The sequence below is a fragment of the Leptopilina heterotoma genome, unplaced genomic scaffold (assembly GCF_015476425.1).
Source record: "Leptopilina heterotoma isolate Lh14 unplaced genomic scaffold, ASM1547642v1 Lhet_51, whole genome shotgun sequence".
Classification (NCBI taxonomy): Eukaryota; Metazoa; Arthropoda; class Insecta; order Hymenoptera; family Figitidae; genus Leptopilina; species Leptopilina heterotoma.
The window spans coordinates 520,645-540,915 of NW_025111110.1; the positions used below are offsets into that span (position 1 = coordinate 520,645).

The following is a 20,271-nucleotide window of genomic DNA, read 5'->3' on the forward strand; positions in this document are numbered from 1 at the left end:
ATCTATGAATAGAATTGAATTCTTGCGAAGAATTTTATTAAAAGTTTTGAAAATAATTGAATTTCTATGAAGAATTCTATTTAATATAAAAATAATTGAATTGTATAGAAGAATTTCATTATTTATGAAAATCATTAAATTCTTGACAAAAAAATTATTAAAATTTTTGAAAAGAATTGAATTTTGACACAGAATTGAATTAAAAGTTTTTAAAAGAATTGAATTAAAGAATTTTATTATTTATGGAAATAATTGAATTATTTTGAGAAATTTTATTCAAATTAAAAGAATTCGAAATAATTGAATTCTTGAGAAGAATTTTATTATTTTAGACAATAATTAAATCTTTCCAGAAATTTGATTAAGATTATATTCAAAATTAATTAACTTTTTCTGAACAATATTGTTATTTATCAAAATAATTGAATTGGTGCGAAGAATTTTATTCAAATTATATTCAAATAACTGAATTTATCTGAAAAATTTTACAACTTATGAAAATTTCGAAAACTTTTATTTTAAATTCTGAAAAATTTGGATTTTAAAATATGTCAGTTCAGGTAGTTAAAGCAATAAAATGAATATTTGTAAATTATTAAATTTTCCTTTCCGTAGATCGAACAGTTGCGGAAGTCAAGTAAATTCGAGGATGAAATTCGAATGGAGCAAGAAGAGCGAAAGCGTCAAGAGGAAGAAAAAGCAGTGAGACGAGCACAGTTCCGGGAAAAGGCAGCTTTATTTGGCAAGAATTAAAAAAAAGGCGTTCGCAAATTGACTATTTTTGGTATTACCAATTTCCTGATGAGGAAAATTGGAGGAAAAAAAAATTATAGTCTCGTTCTACTGCAGAATATCTCGCAAACTGTTCATGCGCGCTATAAATAGCTCAAATTATTTTCCAGTTAAAAAAAATTGTTAACTGAAAAAATTCGCGTGGAAAATTTTTATTAACAAAAAAAAGAAATTTCTTGTTAAACTCAAAGAGTATATCTAAAATTGCCTATTATTAAATATCGTATCTGAAAAATGCATTTAAAATTGTAGAATTCAAAAATTTTAAACTTCAAATTTATTTATTGAAAAGTTGTGAAATTGAAAAATTCAAATACAAAAAATTTCTTATTTTTTTGTAATTTTTTTCTTCATAGTCAACAATTTCTTTTTTTTAGAAATTTTGCAATTTCCAATTTCTATACATTCTTTTCCCTGTTTTATTTATTTTTTTTTTTTGTGATTTTATCGAATTTTCTACAATTTATTTTTTAAGTGCGCTTACAATTTTTTGTACAGATCAATGACTGATAAATGTTTAACATAATTTTTAAGTATACTTATTGAATTATTTTGAATGATTGTAAAGCTTGAGCAACAAAATAATTGTTATAGGCTAAGAAAAATGCATTGTTTATATGTGTAATGTGTAAATATAAGTTTTATCATATAATGTAGAAGTTAGAATTTATAGTTAATTATAGTAATTAACTTACTTTAACGCACGATATCAATTTGTATTGTGATATATAGTTTGAGAGCGCATCGTTAATGTCTTTGTAAAAATTGTCATCTTTTAAAATTTCATTTTTTTGTGAATGTTTTTAAATTTAGGTTTATTTGTGAAAATGAAAATAAACTTTCTGAAAGTTAAATATCATTTAATGTGTCGAATTTAAGAATAGTACAATTGGAAATTAAAACAAATATAATTTAAAAGTACATTTGTATCATTAAATATTTAATATGCTAATGTTATTACATAATATATTGAGATTAAAAAAAATTAAAATTAAATCTAGAAGTACGTTTGTAATATTAATTATTTACAAGGAGTACTAAAATATTTTAAGCCTTTTCTGCGAGAAAAATACCGTTGAGAACTTACTCCGTAAGATGGAGAGTGATTATTTTCTTCATCTACATTTTTCACTGGACTCAAATCTGCAAATACGTCTGAAAAAGAATTTTCATTTTCCTTTGGAGTTGATGTACTAAATGAAAATTCACTGTCGTCTTGATCAATGTCTTCCAGAGCGGGCCATTCAATTGTAACGTCCTCGAGACAAAAATTTGATAATTTCTGAACTGTTTCTAAAAATTTATATTCTTCTAAATCACATTCAGAATTTTTCGATTGATTATCGTCATTTAACGATAAATTTCTTATTTTCGTATTTTCCACGCACTTATATTTTTCAATTAATTTCTTCGGCGACAAAAAATAGCGTTCCTTTTTACGTCGAGTAAAAAAATTTAAAGTGTTATCTACACTGAGCAAATTCATTGAATTCGCTATTGAAAATTCATCATTATTATCTTTATTATCATTACTATCGGGTACAACACTATTCTCAGAAACATTAGATATTATAATATCTGGAGTGATTTTATTGTACTCGGTTATAATTGATTTAGAATCATCATAACTGAAATTCATCCAACTTGGACATGATTCATTCTCTATTTTCTCGAAACTATCTGTTATTGTTTTAAAATCATTTGATAGATTGAAACTGTTTGAAAATTCTATTCTACCTGATAACAAAGAATTTTCTGTATTTTCTGTTCTAAAATATGACTTTTCAAAAATATGTAAATCATTTACAATATTTCCAAATTCTAAAAATGATTTTTCTCTTCTTATTTGACTGATATCACAATAGTCATCATTGAGGTGACTTCCAGCAATAATAGTTGAAGGACGTTTCTTTTTCTTGACTGATGACGATGCCTCAGAGTCATTGGTGAGGCTTAAAAGTGACCGGTATTCGAGTAAAATTTCATTTAAATCAATTTCTTCCTCTAGATGATATGTACTTGTTGTTGATGATAGAAAATAACTATTTGTTAGAGAATAATTATTCGTTATGTCCAATTTATCCATATTTTATTAATCTGCAAAAAAAGAAATTTTACCATAATATTAATAGGTATTTTAAATTATTTCCTTCAATGAGAAATCGATAAAATTAAATAATTAGTTTTTAATTCAAATTAAAGACGTTGAAGTTAAAAATGTTTATAATTAACGATTTAGAAGAAAAAATACTTTTCTATTTAAATTTTTTAAATTTTATCAAAAAATTTTCCTTTTTTTTTGTTAATAATTTAAAAACAAAAATTTGAAAGTATATTTTTATTTTAGTAGGAAATATATTCTTTCTTTCAATCGTTATTTACAAACGTCGTGAACTCACCCAACGCGTTTAATTTTGATATCAAGTTTTCTTAGTTTTATTAATAATCTATTAAATTTATTTATTAAAAAATTAATCTAGAAAAAAAATTTACTTACCGATGTTTGTTTTATTTACAAATTTTTAAACTATTTCACTACGTTTCTTTATATTTTCAAATAATTTTAAAGGATTGCACAAGTGTTTAGGCATTGTGACACCTCAGCTTTAGGAAAATTTCTAATTTACTTAAATAAATATGATGGAAAGGTCGTTATATTTTGTTTAGAAGGACGAAATTCTATGGCGCGAAAATGTGATGATGTTTTTAAATTTAATAATCGAGAATTTGTAATTTTTGAAAAAATATTATTATTATTATTAATAATTGTAAATTAAAAATGAATTTTTTCAGTCTAAGAATTAATCATATTGTAATTTAATAATATTAAAAACTTAATAAATATCTTTGTAATTTGAATTATCTAAAAGTCTGAAGGGGCATGTCAGTAATTCCTTTCGGCACTTTTAAACCACGCCTTGAGTAACCAACACCTGCTTGAATTATTTGAATTGCAGCATCAACTGTTAATTTTACTTTATGCTCGTCTCCAATTTCGGGATTTACTTCCACTAAATCCACGGCATTTAATCTACGCGTTCTGTACATTTCTTCCATTAAATGAATTCCTTCTCTTAAGGATAATCCGCCACGAACTGAAAAAATAGGAAAATTGTTTTAAATTATACAAGTATTATTTAAATAAAATCCCTTCTTATTTTTTATAAGACTTTTTTTCTCTTTTAAATTAAAAAAATTTGTTTACTTAACAAAGGGTTTTTTCCTTGTTAAGTTTAAAAATTTACGATAAATAAATAAATCGAATTAAGTGAATTTTTAATCAATACCAGGAGTTCCTGTGCTAGGAGCCTCTAATGGATCAAGTGAATCAATGTCAAAACTGACGTGAAGCGATTTAACGTGATCGGGATCAATTTTATTCAGAGCCATGTGAACAATGTCATGAATTCCTGAAAGAAAGAATTTTTTATTAATATAAAAGCATACAGAAAAATATTCATGCGTTTCTTTTATTTTTTGTTATTACAGAACTTAAAATAAAATTTAATTTAAAAAAATCAGAAAATTGTTAAATTAGAGAATTAAAAAGTTAATTAAAGAAGAAGAACTGCTTTATTTTATTTTATGTTAATTTAATTTATTTTATTATTATTTGAACTCTAGGTATTTTATTTTTGTAATAATTGAGTTCAAAAAGTTGCTTAAAGAATAAGAAAAGAAATTCAATTATTAACTAATTATTATTATTTACTACTTTTTAAAATAGATATTACTAAAATTCTTTGAAAAAATACAATTATTTTCAAAAATTGTAATAAAATTCTTTACAAAGAATTCAATTATTTTTAATTTTTATAAATAATATAATTCTTCGCAGAAATTTAATTATTTTCAGTATATTTTAATTGAAATTCCTCTAAAGATTCCATTATTTTAAAAAAATTTTATGGGAAAAATATGTCGAAAGAATTCAATTATTTACATAAATAATATAATTCTTCGCAGAAATTTAATTATTTTCAGTACATTTTAAATGAAATTCGTCGAAAGAATTCAATTATTTATATAAATAAATAAAATTCTTCGCAAGACTTTATTTTTTAAAAAACTTTTAAATAAATATTTTGCAAAAATTCAATTATTTTTAAAAATTTTAATAAAATTCTTCACAAGAATTCAATTATATGCATAAATGACATAATTTTTCGCATAAATTCAATTATTTTCAAACAATTTTAATAAAATTCTTAGAGAAGAATCTAAGTATTTTAATAAGTAATAACATTCTTTGGAGGAATTCAATTATTTTCAATATAATTTTAATAAAATTTCCCAAAAGAATTCAATTATCTTTAAAAATTTTGATAAAATTTATTTATTAGTTTTTAATTATATTTTTAAAAATTTTCACAAGTAATAAAATTCTTCAGAGAAATTTCAATTATTTTCAATACAATTTTAATAGGATTTCTTGACATAATGCAATTATTTTTAAATATTTTAATAAAATTTCTCAAAAGAATTCAATTCTCTTTAAAAATTTTGATAAAATTTGTTTATTAGTTTTTAATTATACCTATTTTTAAAATTTTTAATTAAATTTTCACAAGTAATAAAATTCTTCAGAGAAATTTCAATTATTTTCAATACAATTTTAATAAAATTCCTTGAAAGAATTTATTTATTTTTAAAAGTTTTTAATAAAATTCTATTCAAAAATTTAATTATTTCAGAATCGATTACAAAATAGTAAAAAAAAATTAGAATAACATTTTTTTTACAAAAAGTTCATATTAAAAAAGCGCTTGAAAAGAAAAAAATGATTGCGAATAATTATAATTTCTAAATTTTTTTGCGAAAGTATTTTTACAAAATTTATCTTCTGAATAAGTAAATAATAAATATGAATCTAAATGAATAATTTAAAGAAAAGTTATTTAAAATTTTAAAAAGTAAATTAAAGAACATGAACTGCAGGTGTTGTTCTTTTATTTTGTGCAGGCACCAGACTCAACAAAAATAAAAACTAATTTCGAAAACTAAGGAAATAATAATTAAAGAATTAAAAAGTTAATTAACGAACAATAACTGGAGTTCTTGTAAATTTAAAAATGTATTTTGCCTCTTTGAAAAATATTCATTAAAATAAAGTAAAAGAAAGCAAATACTTCTTTTCAACTTAATAGGTAAATAATTGCTGTCCGCAACAGTACAAAGGGTTGGTGTCTGTGGGTTTATCCCACAGTACCAGATTAAAATAGGCGCCTTGATTAGAAATGAGTGTCCAGACAGAATCAGCTTTCTCATTACTATACAATAGAGCCTGTTTATGACTTCTGGTATTTCCAAAAAGTCAAGTGAATTTTTCTTTCTTAAAATGTTCCCCCTGCTGTTTTTTGCAAATAAGGGATAATTACCGTATGTTTCAACATCCTCCATTCCAAAGGCAGTGATTCCGAATTTCTCAATCACCAATCTTTCGTATCGATCCACAGATCTAAGTCCTATGTACGCAAAGTTCCTGATCGACAACCTGGATAAAATAATTTTTATTATTATTTATTATTAATTATTAATTAATTGCAATCCATCAATTATAAAGAAAACTATTTCCCTAAAGTTCCGAACGTTCAAATTAAGGACGATACTATTTTTCTAATTTGAATTTTTTCACAAAATATCGTTTTTTATAATTAAAAATTACTTTTTAACTAAATAAATATTCAATCACAATATTTTTCATTTCAGACTGTAGTCATTTTTAAAAATATTAAAGTCCAAAAAGTTTTTCCTTCATTTGAAGGTTCGAAACTAAAAATGGAAAAAATTGCGAGATTGGAAAATTATTAATTAGGTTTAATTACATCGGTTTTTGCCAATCCATTCCTGGTAAATGCGGCCAGTAGTCGGATAATTCCGATGTAAGGAGAGCAACTGGCATTCCGTGAACATTTCCACTTTCGCTTGTCTTATTTGTATTTAAATCGGCATGTGCATCGACCCACAAGACAGCAACATCGTCATGTACCTGAAAAAATTTGAATACTTAATAACAATTGAAAATAAAATTGAAAATAAAATTAAAAATAAAACTTTTTTAACTTTGGAAACTTTGAAAATTAAAAATTATTAACTACCAACTTTTACGTGCCCATCTATTGTGCCAATGCCAACACTGTGATCACCGCCTAAAGTAACCACCCGCCTTTGATCTTTTAAAGCTTGCTGAACAAGTTGTGACACTCGATTCGTACACGCCGCAACTTCCCCCAAATGAGACATGTTGTCAACATTTGGGATTTCCTCCGGTGTATAGGATATATTTCCATAATCGTGAACGTCTAGACCTGCAACGAATTAATTTTGGTAGTTACCAAAAATAAAAAATAATTAAAAAGTAAAAAAAAATATGCATCGAATACGTTTTACAATTATTAAAAGTAAAACACAAGTTTCATTTACTACATTAATAAATTATTAATTTAGTTACTTATTAATACATTTTTTTTATTATTATTAAATTATTATTATTATATATTTTAATTTATTTACTCTCCCTCCATTAGACAGGATTCGAGAATCCAATTATTATTATATATTATTAAATTATTAATTAAAAAGTAAAAAAAAATATGAATCGAATACGTTTTACAATTATTAAAACACAAGTTTAATTTACTAAATTAATAAATTATTAATTTAGTTACTTATTTTTTTTAAATTTATTAAAATATTTAGGTACTTTATTTATTATTTAAATTTAAATTTCCCACAGGTAACTTGTTTATTATGAGAAATATTCAATAATGATCTTCAAAAGAATGTGAAATATAAAAGAAAAAAACAAATGAAGAGTTACAAAAATTGTGTTTATTGAATGATCTGAAATTATCTCTATTATATTTTTTTATTTCTTGTTTCTATTGATTTTTATAGAATAAATAAAATTGTTCAGATATAACTATTTTTTTTAATAAAAGAAATATTTACCAACTGTTCTTAATTCTGCAACAAGTCCCGCGTTTCTTATAGCTTCTGGTCCTTTCGCCACTCCTGCTTTACTCTGAAATTATTCAATAACATTTCAATAGAAAATCATTTCAAGAAAACAAATTTAATCAAATAAACATATTTTAATAAATTTCCATCAATTATTCAAGCACTGTATTAATTGAAATTGTTTACGAAAATAAATTGCTGTAAACATTTCTTTAAATACTGTTTAATATTGATTGATACTGATTTTATATGAATGTTGAAAAAAATGTTATGAAAATATTACTTGTCTATATGAAAAAAAATGAATGCAGAAAAAATGACTACCTGGCCTTTTTCGAAAGGAACGCCGATGATGCCAACTTTTCCAAAATTTCTCTGTCCAACTTTTATTATTTTCGATCGAACCTTGGCAAACATTTTCTTGACACTAACGATGTTTTCTGTTGTTTCTTTCATTATCACAAAAAACGACCATTTCTCCACATTGTGACCCTTGACTTTCCGATAATTTTCTTTAATCTATTTCACTATTTAAAAACCTCTTTTTTCTTTCTACAGAGAATACTTCCAAAAAATTGAAATTGAAAGAGAAATATTTTTTCTTAAGTGGCAAATAAAATTACACAAAACATTATATTCATAAAATAATTAATTGAAATTGGTAAAATTCAAAAGTTCGATTTTAATAAAATTCGTCTAATAATTTCTAATAATAAAAATAATAATTTATCGGGAAGTAAAATTATCGAAATAAATCATTATTACTATTATAAATTTATAATTATTACTGTAACTATTTTTTTTACCTATTATAGACACTGTCTAATTATTTTTGTTTGAAAATAAATTAATTGAATATTAAATTCAATGTTAAGTTAAATATTAGTTTAAATATTAAATTAGATATTAAATTAAATGTTAAACTAAATATTAAATTAAATGTTGAATTACATATTAAATTAAATGTTAAATTAGATATTAAATTAAATTTTAAATTGAATATTAAATTAGGCATTAAATTAGTTTTTAGGTTCCTCCAGTTGAAATTAATTTCAAACGTTTGGTAACAGGAACAAAAAATTCATTTATTAATAAGAAAATATACGAAAATGTTTCAATTAAATTTACGACGAATTAAAAAGTATTTGCGAAAAAATAAGTACGACACTGAATTTTCCAAATGTACAAATTCTGTTAGAATGCAGCAATGAGTACTCCTTTTTAAACAGTTCTAGAGTAATGATTCCTTTTTTAAAAAATGAAATTTTATTTGGGTCCCAGCATTTGCTCTGGTTTGACCCACTGCTTGAATTGTTCTTCAGTCAAGCCATTTTTCAATGCAGACTCCTTTAATGTCAGCTTCTCCTTATGCGCCTGTTTGGCAATTTTCGCCGCCTAAAGTAAATTCACGTAATCGTTAATTAATTAACTTAATTAGAAATTGAATATAAAGAGTAATTTAACAGTAAATCGTAATTTAAGTAGTAAATTTACATTAAATCGTAATTTAAGTAGTAAATTTACATTAAATCGTAATTTAAATAGTAAATTTACATTAAATCGTAATTTAAATAGAAAATTTACAATAAATCTTAATTTGAATAGTAAATTTGTAAATTTACTATTCGAATTGCGATTTATTGCAAATTTATTATCTAAAAATAAAAATTGTAATAAAATAAAAATAGTAATTTAAATAATAAATTTACAATAAATGGCAAATTAAATAGTAAATTTACAATAAATTAATGTTAGACCTTGGGAACTAAGATTTTCAAAAATATCAAATTTAAAACTTTTTCAAATTCAATAACTTATAAGAATATTATTATAAAACATGAAGAAGTCAATCACTTCTTAATTATTTTCATCATTTAAATTCAATTAATATTTTTTAGAATTTTTAACTACAATTCTTCTTCAAATTAATTATTAGTTAATAGTATTATACGAAAAATTCATAAATGCAAAGATTTGAATTTGAAACCTTTTCAAAAATCAATTATTTCTAAAAATTCATGCTTTAATGCTTTTAATATTAAAATTATTATGCACAATTTTAGCCAAAATTCATTTTGAAATAAATTTTTATTAGAAAATTCTATACGAGAATTCAATTATTTAAATACAAAACTAAATAATTTATTGAATAGTTTAATGTTTCTTAAAATTTAATTTTTATGAAAAATTTTATTAACAATTTTTCCAAATAATTAATTTCTTTTATGGAATTTAATAATTAAAATTTTACAAAAATTTATTGAATTAAAGAATTTGATCACATTTGTTGAAAACAATTGAAAATTTTTGAAGAATTTTATTAAAATTTTTAAAAATAATTGAATTCATGAGAAGAATTTAATTAATAATTTATGAAAATAATTGAATTCATAAGAAGAATTTTATTAAATTATGCATAAAATAATTGAAATTTTCACAAGAATTTTATTAAAACTTTTGAAAATAATTGACTTCTTGAGAAGAATTTCGCTACCTATATATTTATAAAAATAACTTAATTCTTGACGAGAATTTTGTTGTTTATCATAAGATAATTGAATTCTTTTGCAGAATTACTTAACATTTTTTTTTAAATAGTTGATTTTATGCGACGAATTAAAAGTTTTTCATACAAAAATTTGAATTTTTGAAACGACTTTTATTATTTTATTAAATAATTGAATATTTCTTAAAGTTGAATTCTTTTGTCAAGTTTTAATAAAATTTTTAAGAATAATTGCATTTTTCGAAGAATTTATTTAAAATTATATTAAAAATATTTAAAATTCTGCGATGAAATTAATTGAATTCCTAAATGAAATTTTATTACTTATGAAAACAATTGAATGTTTTCGAAGAATTCTATAAAAAATTTTTTTCAGTAATTAAATTTTTAAATAAATTTTATGAAAATAGTAAATATTGAAAATTATTGAATTGCGAAAAACTATTGAAACTAACTGAAATTTTCCAACGAATTTTATTTAAATTTTTAAAAATAATTGAATTTTTGGCGAAAGATTATGCTATTTATAACGATAATTTAATTCTTGGCGAGATATTCCTTAAATTTTTTTTAAATAATTGAATTTCTTCGAAGAATTTTATTACTTTTGAAAATAATTGAATTCTTGTAATGAATATTGTTATTCATGAAAATAATTTAATTTTTCAAAGATTTTTATTAAAATTCCTAAAAGTAATTGAATTTCTATGAAGAATTTTGTTATATTTATCAAGATAATTGCGTTAAAACTTTTGAAAGAATTGAACAATATTTAAAAATCCATTATGGTGAGAAATAGAAAAAAAAATTTTTTCCAGTACTTTTAATAAAAATTCCTGACTTTTCCCTGATTTCCCTGATCTGTGGCAACCCTGATAAATTATCGAGTTTTATAATTGAAAAAAAAGAAGGGAATTATTACCTTATCGTAGCCAATGTGTGGATTAAGGGCAGTGACTAGCATGAGACTTTCATTCATAATTTTGTCAATATTATCTCTATTTGCTTCAATGCCTGCGACACAATTTTTCGTGAATGCAGCACTTGCATCTCCCAATAATCGAGCTGATCTCAAAGTATTTGCGACAATTACTGGTTTAAAGACATTGAGTTCAAAATGTCCATTGCTTCCACCAACGGCTGTTGCTACATTATTTCCCATAACTTGAGCGCAAACCATCGTGATTGCTTCACATTGTGTTGGATTTACTTTGCCAGGCATAATCGAACTTCCGGGCTCATTTTCAGGAAGTGATAATTCACCCAAACCACATCGTGGACCACTGCCCAAGAATCTAATGTCGTTGGCAATCTGCAATTACAAAAATTAATTAATTAATCAAAGAAATATGTTTCAGAATTTCAATTATTTAATTTTTCATAAATTTTCAATCAATTAAAATCTTTATTAATTTTCACTTTTCATGAAGATTATAAAATCAGATAAAAATTTTAATTTTCAGTAAATTTTGAATTAAAAAACAAAATTAATTTTTATGAAAATAATCTTTATTTATTTTCATAATTTTCATTGAGATTAGAAATTTTAATTTCTAGAATAAATTTTGGATTGAACAATAAAAAATTATTTTTATAAAAAAATAATTTCGAAGGAAAATTTTTCAATTGTTTTTCCATTTAGATTTTTTTGGGCGTTTCAAAAATGTTGAAAATATCAAATAATCCAATGAATATTCGCATTCTAATGGGTTGGTCCCTTTCGAAGGGAAACTATTGGAGTGGGGGACCAATAAATTTGAAGAATACTCAATTAGCGAATCTTTGTAATTTGAGGAATACGTACAGGTCATTATGTTTACTTTTGAGAGAGGAGGGGAGGTTTTATTTCATACCTGAGCCAACTTTTGGAAAACAAACTTACAGTAATTGTCAGTTCTTCGTGATGAAAAGTCAGTGACACAAGTGTAGTTGAGGCCAAAATAATAAGAATTACAAATTACAAAACTACAAATCCAAAGTGTTGTTAATTAAAACAAGACTCATCCTAGACAAATACAGTTCGCCAATAAAAAAGGTTAGTACAAAATTGACTTTTTATACAATTACAGGAAAAATTTATTGTTCCAAGATTTGAATTTTTGATAATTTTATTATTTTAAAAGAAGTAATAAATTTTTTTTCCATAGACTACGCACTTTTCTCTAATATTTGTTTTCAAATTTAATTTTATCTTTAATTATTCTAAACATTGGCAAAAAAATGTGTACACATTCGTTTTCTTCTATTAAATTGAAAATTGTTTTTAAAACTTTCTTGACAATTTAAAAAATTTTAATATTTCAAAACTATTGTTAGAATTTTTATAAAAATACCTGAATAAAATTTTTTTTATTTATAATTTTTTTAATAGATCTTTCTTTTAATTTTAAACTAGCAAATTTTATGCGCTCGAATCGTAATATATTCAATTTATTATTATTAAGCAATTTTGAAAAATTTATTTATTTAATTCAAAATTAATTATTATTGATTACTAGTTTCAAAAATTCTAATAAAATTCTTCGAAAGAATTTAATTATTTTTATAAACAGTAAAATTCTTTGCAAAAGGTCAATTACTTTTAATACAATTTTAATAAAATTTCACGAGAGTAGGATTCAACTTTAATAAATTAATATTCAAAATTTAAAACATTCACTTATTAAATACCTACAAAATTAATTATTATTGTTTATTAGTTTCTAAAATTCTTCGGAAGAATTAAATTATTTTTCCAAACAGTAAAATTCTTTGCAAAAATTCAATTATTTTCAGTACAATTTTACGAATGATTCAATTATTTTTTTTTCAATTTTAAATAAAATTCTTTGAAAGAATTCAATTATTTTCTAAAACTTTTAAAAATTCTTGGAAACAATTCAATTAATTTTATAAATAGTAATATTTTTCCCTAGGATTTAATTATTTTTATAAATAAAAAAAATCTTTTTAATAATATAATTTAATAATCAAAATTTTAATTATATTTATTATCAGGCACAATTATTTTAAAAAGTTGAAAAAATTCCTTGTTTAATTAAATTATTTTTGAAATTTTCAATTAAAATAATCAAAAGAAATTATAGAAATTTTATTAAAATTGTCTTGAATATATAATTGGATTTTTTCCTAGAAATTTAATTAAAATTGTTATTGAAAATAATTGAATTTCTCAAAAGAATTTTATTAGGTATTTATAGAAAAAATTAGATTAAAATAATATTTAAAAAAATAATTGTATTCTTTCGAGAAATTGTATTGAAAATATTTGAATTCCTTTGAAGAATTTTATTATTTATGAAAATATATAAATTCTTGGAGAGAATTTTACAATTCATCAAAATTGTTGAAAATAATTGAATTTATATTAAAATTTTTGAAAATAATGGAATTCAATTATTTTCAATACAATTTTAATAAAATAATTCAATAATCACATTTTTAATTACAATTATTAGCAGGCACAATTATTTTAAAAAGTTAAAAAAAATTCCCTTTTTAATTAAATTATTTTCAAAATTTTTAATTAAAATAATTTAAAAAAAATACTTTATTTTGAAAAAAATTTTTAAAATTACTCAAAAGAATTTATTATTCTATAAAGAATTTTAATAAAACATAATGTAAAATTATTAATTATAATTATTAACAAAATGGATTATATTAGAAAAATTAATGAAATGTTTTGAAATAATTCAATTATTTGCAATATTTTAACAAAATTCTATGAAGGAATTAAATTATTTAAAAAAATTGTAATAATATTCTGAAAAGAATTTAATTACTTCCTAAAATTTTAATTAAAATTCAATAATCAAATGTTTAATTTAAATAATTAACAAATACAATTATTTAAAAAACTTGAAAGAAAGTTTTCATAAAATTCAATTACTTTTGAAATTTTTAATTAAAATTGTTAAGAAATCATTATTTTTAAAAAAATTCAAAGAAATTTTCCAAAATAATTTAATCAGGATTTTCCAAAATTTAAATGAAATTCTTCGCAAGAATTCAATTATTTTCATAATTAAGAAAATTTTTCGAAGAAAATTTAATTATTTAAAAATTTTTTGATAAATTTCTCTGCAAGAATTTATTAATTTTCAATACATTAATTTTAAAATTAATTGTAATTATTGTAGTTTTTTAAATTATTGATCGAATTTATTGAATTTCGATTTCTGTAAAAATGGAAAATCTTCCAAATTTTGAAGAAAGAAAATCTATTCATACAGAAAATGAAAATTGTATTACGAATTTTTATAATTTTGAATTCCACTTTCTGTAAAACTGAAAAAAATTGGAATTTTGAAGAAAGAAAATATTTTAGAGAAAATCTATCGACTTTAGAAAATTAAAATTGGAATTCTAATTTTTTAAATTGTTTATTAATTGAATTTCCGTAAAAATAGAAAAACGTGCAAATTTTAAAGAGAGAAAAATATTTTAGAAAAAATCTAGTGGCTTTAGAAAATTAAAAATTTCACTTTTTCTCTTGGATCAAATTTAATTAATATTAAAAATTCAATTTTTTTCCAGGTGTTTATATAAATCTACCAAGAACTGACATTTCAACAATATGCCAGGACTCGTTGATCCAAGATTAAATTCTCCCGCCTATAGAAGAAGATTACATCGTCCCGCACCAGGTCGTGAGGGACTTATTGTTTACGAAGCGCATTTTATTTGGGAAGCTTCAGCGGAACATCCGAATCGCGTTGAAAATTATCTATTCGGAAGAATAGAACCAATCGAAAGAAATCGAGTGCCTCAAAATTTGCCTGTTCCACGTTGGCGACCACAAGGACCTAATGCTGGCCAGGGTCCTGAACAACAACAACAACAACAACATCAACCACCTGCTCAAGAAGAACAAATTCCACGACGTCACGAACAACTATTTCAACAATTATCCAATCGTACGTTACCAAATAAAATTATCGAGGAAATCGATGAAATCGATCGATAAGGAAAAAAAAGGAAATAATTATTATTACTTCTTCATTTTCCAAAAATCCATTTTCAATTTTTTCATCAGTTAAATTTCACTTTAACTAATTAATTAATATTCAGAGGATGCTACAGATTCTTGATAACAAATGAAACGAGAAAATTAATTTGTGCCATATTCAAATTTTTGCTCAAGTGAATTTTGCATAAGAATTATTATGAAAATTTACCAATTTTTACACATAAAATTTCTCTATTTTCTTAATTAAACAAAAATTTATAAATTCTTTTTTTAAAGTACATAATTTTAAAAATTCGCATAATTTTTATGTATATGAAAAATCATGTCTTCATAAAAGAAAAGCGAAAAGTACGAAGCCAGTGTGATAAACAAAAAAAATGTAGATATTTTTCTTAATTTTTAGATTATTTAAGTAATTTAAAACGTTTTGTCGATATTTGTGTTAATGTGATAATAATTTTTCTATACCATTTGCTTATTATAGCTTTAGTATCCGTAAGTCTATAAAATAACAAAAATGTTAAAATAAATTTAATAATCAGCTTCATTACACTTTCTATGTGAAAAAGTTTGGATTTATGATAAAAGGCAATAAAAAAGATTTAAAGAGAAAATATTTCGTTTTCGTTAATTTATGATTTTTTTTAAATATTTCAGATTTTGCACTCGTTATTTAATTTTCAAAATGTTGCAAAAAATAGCTTTGAGACTAAAAAAGAAGTAGTAAAAAAGTAAACATAATTTTTAATAGAAAATAAAATTCTTGAAAATAGGTATCAAATTTATTTCAAATGTTGATAAAATTGTTTCAATTTAAAATGTGTTTTAAATTATTTTCGAAAATTCAGTTGTTTTGAAAAAAATTCTAATTCCAATTTTTCAAAAACCTACATTTTTTCAGAATTTTCTGAATTAAATTATTAAAAAATTCAAAATATTAAAATTTTCAATAATTTTATAGAAGAACATTTTTAATTTTAATTTTATTTCTAAAAATTACAACTGTAATTTTTCCAATTTTAATTTATTTTTCCAAAGTAATTCAATTATTTTAAAAAATTTTTTAAATAAATTATTCAGAACTTTAACAATTTTTTAGAAAAATAAGAAATTAACAATTTAAAAAGAAAATATTCAAATATTATTGATACTTTTCAAGAGAATTAAAATTTTCAAAGATTTCAATTTAAAAACCTTTTAAAATTTAGGTATTTCAAAAAATTAGAACTGAAATTCTTCTGAAATTCAATTATTTTTTAGAATTTTTAAATTTAATTATTCAAAACTTTAATAATTTTTTAGGAAAATAATATTTTTATAATTTTTTTAAATAGATACCTACTTAAATAGTATTATAGTTGGTGCAAAATATTGTTAGTTATTTTCACATTATTAGAAATTCAGTTTTTAAGAAATTTGCTGAAAAGATCAAAATATTGTTAACTATTTTGGTATCATTAGATTAATTATTTTATTAAAATTCTTTAAAAGAATTGAATTGTTTTGAAGAATTTATTTCAATATCCTTGAAAATAGTGAAGTTTTTTTAAAATAATTTTTAATGAAAATTTTGAAATAATTATGTTAATTTTTTGTTCTTTTAAATAATGACATTCTTTTTGAAGAATATCATTAAATTTCGTAAAAGTAATGTAATTTTTTAAAGTAATTGTAATTAAAAATTTTGAAAAAAAATTGAAATTTACATACAAAGAATTTTGATTAAAAACTTTTGAGAACAATGAATTATTTAGAAAAATTTTATTACAATTTTTAAAAATAATTGAACCTGTTAGAGAAATTTTATTAAAATTATCTTGAATATATATTTGAATTTTTTCCTAGAAATCTAATTAAAATTGTTATTGAAAATAATTGAATTTCTTAGCAGAATTTTATTATTTACAAAAATAATTGAATTCTTGCCAAGAATTTTACAATATTTATAAAAATAATTTAATTGTTTTGAAGAATTGTTGAAAATAATTAAATTTTTATTAAAACTCTTGAGAATAATTGAATTAAAATAATATTTAAAAAAATAATTGTATTCTTTCGAGAAATTGTATTAAAATTGTATTGAAAATAATTGGATTTCTTTGAAGAATTTTATTATTTATGAAAATAATTGAATTCCTTTGAAGAATTTTATTATTTATGAAAATATTTTAATTCTTGCTAAGAATTTTCTTATTTATGAAAATAATTAAATTCTTGCGGAGGATTTTACAATTCATAAAAATAATTGAATTGTTTCGAAGAATTTTATCTAAATTTTTGAAAATACATAATTGAATTTTTTTGAAGTTTAATAATTAATAAAAATTTGAAAAGTAAGTTCATACCTTCATGATAGAAACAGCAACAGTATTTAGAGCTCCATGAACTTCAACAAGAGCGTCGTGAGCTGCGAGAGCCTCAAATTTATTCGGGGCAGTGACGAAAGGATAACCAGTTAAAGCAGCAATCCTCGCGGCTGTTTTTTCCGCAAATCCTTTCCTAGTATTTAATCCCGTTCCAACAGCTGTTCCTCCCAGAGCCAATTGATAAAGTCTCGGCAATGTGTCCTTAACTCTTGCAATTCCATATTCAATTTGTGTTGCATATCCTGACAAAAGAAAGAACTATAGTAAGTATAAAAATAATCTCTATTTTTCATTACATATTTAAAATACGATTAATTAGAAAAATTACAAAATATTGAAATCTGGAAGAAATTATTAAAAATGTAATAATTAAAATTTCGAAAATGTAATGATTAAAAAATTCACCGGAGAATTCTTGACCGAGTGTCAAAGGAACGGCATCCTGAGTATGAGTTCTTCCAATTTTGATAATATCTTTCCATTCCTCGGACTTCTTTTTTAAGACTGAGTGCAATTGCTGCAGGCCAGGTAACAGAATTTTGTTGATTTCGAGTGCCACCGCAATGTGCATTGCCGTTGGGAAAGTATCATTCGAACTTTGCGACATGTTCACATGATCGTTTGGATGAACAGGATTTTTCGAACCAAGTTCACCGCCAAGAATTTCAATTGCACGATTCGCTATCACCTGTTTAATATTTTCTTTTATCGACACATTTCATTCCATTTCTAATTAGTGAAGTAATTTTTGTATAAAAAATAAAAATTTGTAAATATTGTTAAAACAATTATTGATGAATCATAAATTCAACAATAATTGTTGATAAATAAATAATATAATAAATTTTGATTATATTTTTGCTTCTTTTTTTAACAGTTGATTAGACTGTATTTTTTTTGGTGAAAAATTATAATACAAACCTCATTTGTATTCATGTTCGTCTGGGTTCCTGATCCGGTTTGCCAAATTACCAATGGAAAATGATCATGATATAATTTTCCACTAATCACATCGTCGGCAGCTTTGCTGATCGCATCAGATACTTTCGCATCCAGTCCAAATTCTTTATTCACTTCGGCAGCGGCTTTTTTCAAAATACCCATTGCGACAATAACACCATACTGAAAAATAAATCATTTCCCCTAATTATCTTAATTTTTCATTGTGATTTTTTGTTTCTTTTTTTATTCATTTGTCTTTTATTCTGATTCTCCTTTGGAAATTGGAAGTAATTAATATTCAAATGAATTCCACTATCAATGGAATATTTTATCCTACCGGCATACGTTCAAACGAATCACCAATTGGGAAATTCATAACCGATCTGAGAGTTTGAGCTCCATAATATTTATCGGCTGGCACTTTTAATTCTCCAAATGTGTCCCTCTCCATACGATAACCTTGAGCACCTTCCTGTGGGCAAGAAAAAAATGTAGTACATTAAATTGTCTTGAGATAAAGAAAAATCGCTATTTTTAATCTCTTTCTTTAATATTCAAATAGAAAATTCAAATAGAAAGAAAAGAAAAGAAGAAAGAAAGAATAGAACAGAAAATTTAAATGTAAGTAAAAGACACACCATTTTAAAATATAATGAAAGAGATTCGAAATTTTGTGAAACAAACAAGTTGATAGATGAGTTAATACTGAAAGCGACAAGTTTAGTTGCGTATGATAAGAGTGTGCTGTATGTGTGCGAGGTGCTTAAAATGATTACAGTTAAAGAAAAATAAGAGCAAAAAATTCTATTGACAATTTTTCCTGTTATTAAAAAGAAGCGGGGAAAATATTAATTATGCAAAGATAACTTTTACCTTACAAATTTAATTTCCCCAAAGGCAACAAAAATTTTTCATAAATGTAAATTTGTAAATAATAATAGTAAATTCGATACAATTAAGAATTAAGAGAATTAAGATTTAATTATAAAAAAGTACAAGATCTAATAAATAAAGTTAATTCACTAGATTATAAATATTTATTCTTCATTTATTATTGCAATTTTTTTACAAATTCCAACAGACTACAGTTAGAAAAACAATTGAAACTTTAAAATATAATACATTATTAATACGAGTTTTTAATTATTTTTCCATAAAATAAAAACCGCAATAATTACAAAATTTCCATGCATAACCTAAATAATTTTCAAATAAAACATCAAATTTATATTGAATATCTTAAAGATAATATTTATTTTCTACATATTGTTAAATGTTTATTTTAGGAAATTCAGGTATATATAACGATTATGTAAAGGTAGAAAAAAACTGTATCTCTAATGACTTCAAACAAGTTTGATTCATTTAAAATTCTAAACGACAATAATTCTCCATTGTCCAAAGAAAATGACAGTGCAAAAATGAAATATTTAATTAAATATTTTAAGTGAAAAGAAAGCAAATATTTATTACCTTTGCATAATTTCTAATTCTTGAATCTAGCATTGGGAGTTGTTTTGTTAGAAAATGTGATATTTCTTTCATTTTTTGAATATTACGGCCTCCTACCACTCCACATCGTAATACGTTGATTGACATTTTTCTATAATTGATAATCTTGATAATTTATTGTTGGAAATTTAAATAATTAATCTTATAAAACAATTATTTTGTTTTTGTAAAAAATAAAAAAAGTGTCTACTTGTAAAGTGAATGTTGTCTGCTATTTTCAT

General features: G+C 22.5%; 4 protein-coding genes across 6 annotated transcripts in view; 2 read left to right on the forward strand and 2 right to left on the reverse strand.

The window, feature by feature from the left end:
• The window catches only part of LOC122507733 (EF-hand domain-containing protein D2 homolog), a 40,287-nt gene extending 38,636 nt beyond the window's left edge, over positions 1–1,651 (forward strand). The window contains exon 5 of the mRNA XM_043620597.1: positions 616–1,651. Within this exon, the coding sequence (XP_043476532.1) occupies positions 616–753 (138 nt within the window). The 3' untranslated portion in view covers positions 754–1,651. The remainder of the gene's footprint in view (positions 1–615) is intronic.
• Positions 1,636–8,344, reverse strand: LOC122507732 (arginase, hepatic). Of its 2 annotated transcripts, XM_043620596.1 has the most exons (8): positions 8,077–8,344; positions 7,744–7,816; positions 6,895–7,100; positions 6,618–6,781; positions 6,171–6,286; positions 4,080–4,202; positions 3,290–3,887; positions 1,636–2,889 (listed from the first exon to the last, which is right to left on the reverse strand). In XM_043620596.1, the coding sequence occupies exons 1-7, from the start codon at positions 8,206–8,208 to the stop codon at positions 3,652–3,654; spliced, it is 1,050 nt and encodes a 349-aa protein (XP_043476531.1). In that variant the 5' UTR covers positions 8,209–8,344; the 3' UTR covers positions 1,636–2,889; positions 3,290–3,651. The 2 variants fall into 2 exon arrangements, with proteins under 2 accessions (XP_043476531.1, XP_043476530.1); XM_043620595.1 differs by lacking the exons at positions 4,080–4,202; positions 6,171–6,286; positions 6,618–6,781; ... (1 more) ...; positions 7,744–7,816; positions 8,077–8,344 and having other exon boundaries at positions 3,290–3,490.
• A 472-nt stretch (positions 8,345–8,816) lies between these two features.
• Positions 8,817–20,266, reverse strand: LOC122507776 (fumarate hydratase, mitochondrial-like). 2 transcript variants are annotated; one of them, XM_043620680.1, is made up of 7 exons: positions 20,012–20,266; positions 18,876–19,010; positions 18,518–18,718; positions 18,002–18,284; positions 17,576–17,838; positions 11,181–11,570; positions 8,817–9,147 (listed from the first exon to the last, which is right to left on the reverse strand). In XM_043620680.1, exons 1-7 carry the CDS (start codon positions 20,135–20,137, stop codon positions 9,019–9,021), a joined length of 1,527 nt encoding a protein of 508 aa, XP_043476615.1. In that variant the 5' UTR covers positions 20,138–20,266; the 3' UTR covers positions 8,817–9,018. The 2 variants fall into 2 exon arrangements, with proteins under 2 accessions (XP_043476615.1, XP_043476616.1); XM_043620681.1 differs by lacking the exon at positions 20,012–20,266 and adding an exon at positions 19,177–19,291.
• Positions 12,121–15,844, forward strand: LOC122507777. Its single transcript, XM_043620682.1, has 2 exons — positions 12,121–12,293; positions 14,798–15,844. Exon 2 carries the CDS (start codon positions 14,838–14,840, stop codon positions 15,225–15,227), a length of 390 nt encoding a protein of 129 aa, XP_043476617.1. The 5' UTR covers positions 12,121–12,293; positions 14,798–14,837; the 3' UTR covers positions 15,228–15,844.
• Positions 20,267–20,271: the final 5 nt, after the last annotated feature.

Excerpts from the sequence above, each read along its gene's own strand:
- LOC122507732 (XM_043620595.1), bottom strand. The coding sequence starts at position 2,878 with ATGGATAAATTGGACATAACGAATAATTATTCTCTAACAAATAGTTAT.
- LOC122507777 (XM_043620682.1), top strand. The coding sequence starts at position 14,838 with ATGCCAGGACTCGTTGATCCAAGATTAAATTCTCCCGCCTATAGAAGA.
- LOC122507776 (XM_043620680.1), bottom strand. The coding sequence starts at position 20,137 with ATGTCAATCAACGTATTACGATGTGGAGTGGTAGGAGGCCGTAATATT. Across the intron at positions 17,839-18,001 it reads ACTCGGTCAAGAATTCTCCG|GATATGCAACACAAATTGAA; the intron begins GTGAATTTTTTA and ends TTCTTTTGTCAG. Across the intron at positions 11,571-17,575 it reads TTGCTGTTTCTATCATGAAG|ATTGCCAACGACATTAGATT; the intron begins GTATGAACTTAC and ends TTGTAATTGCAG.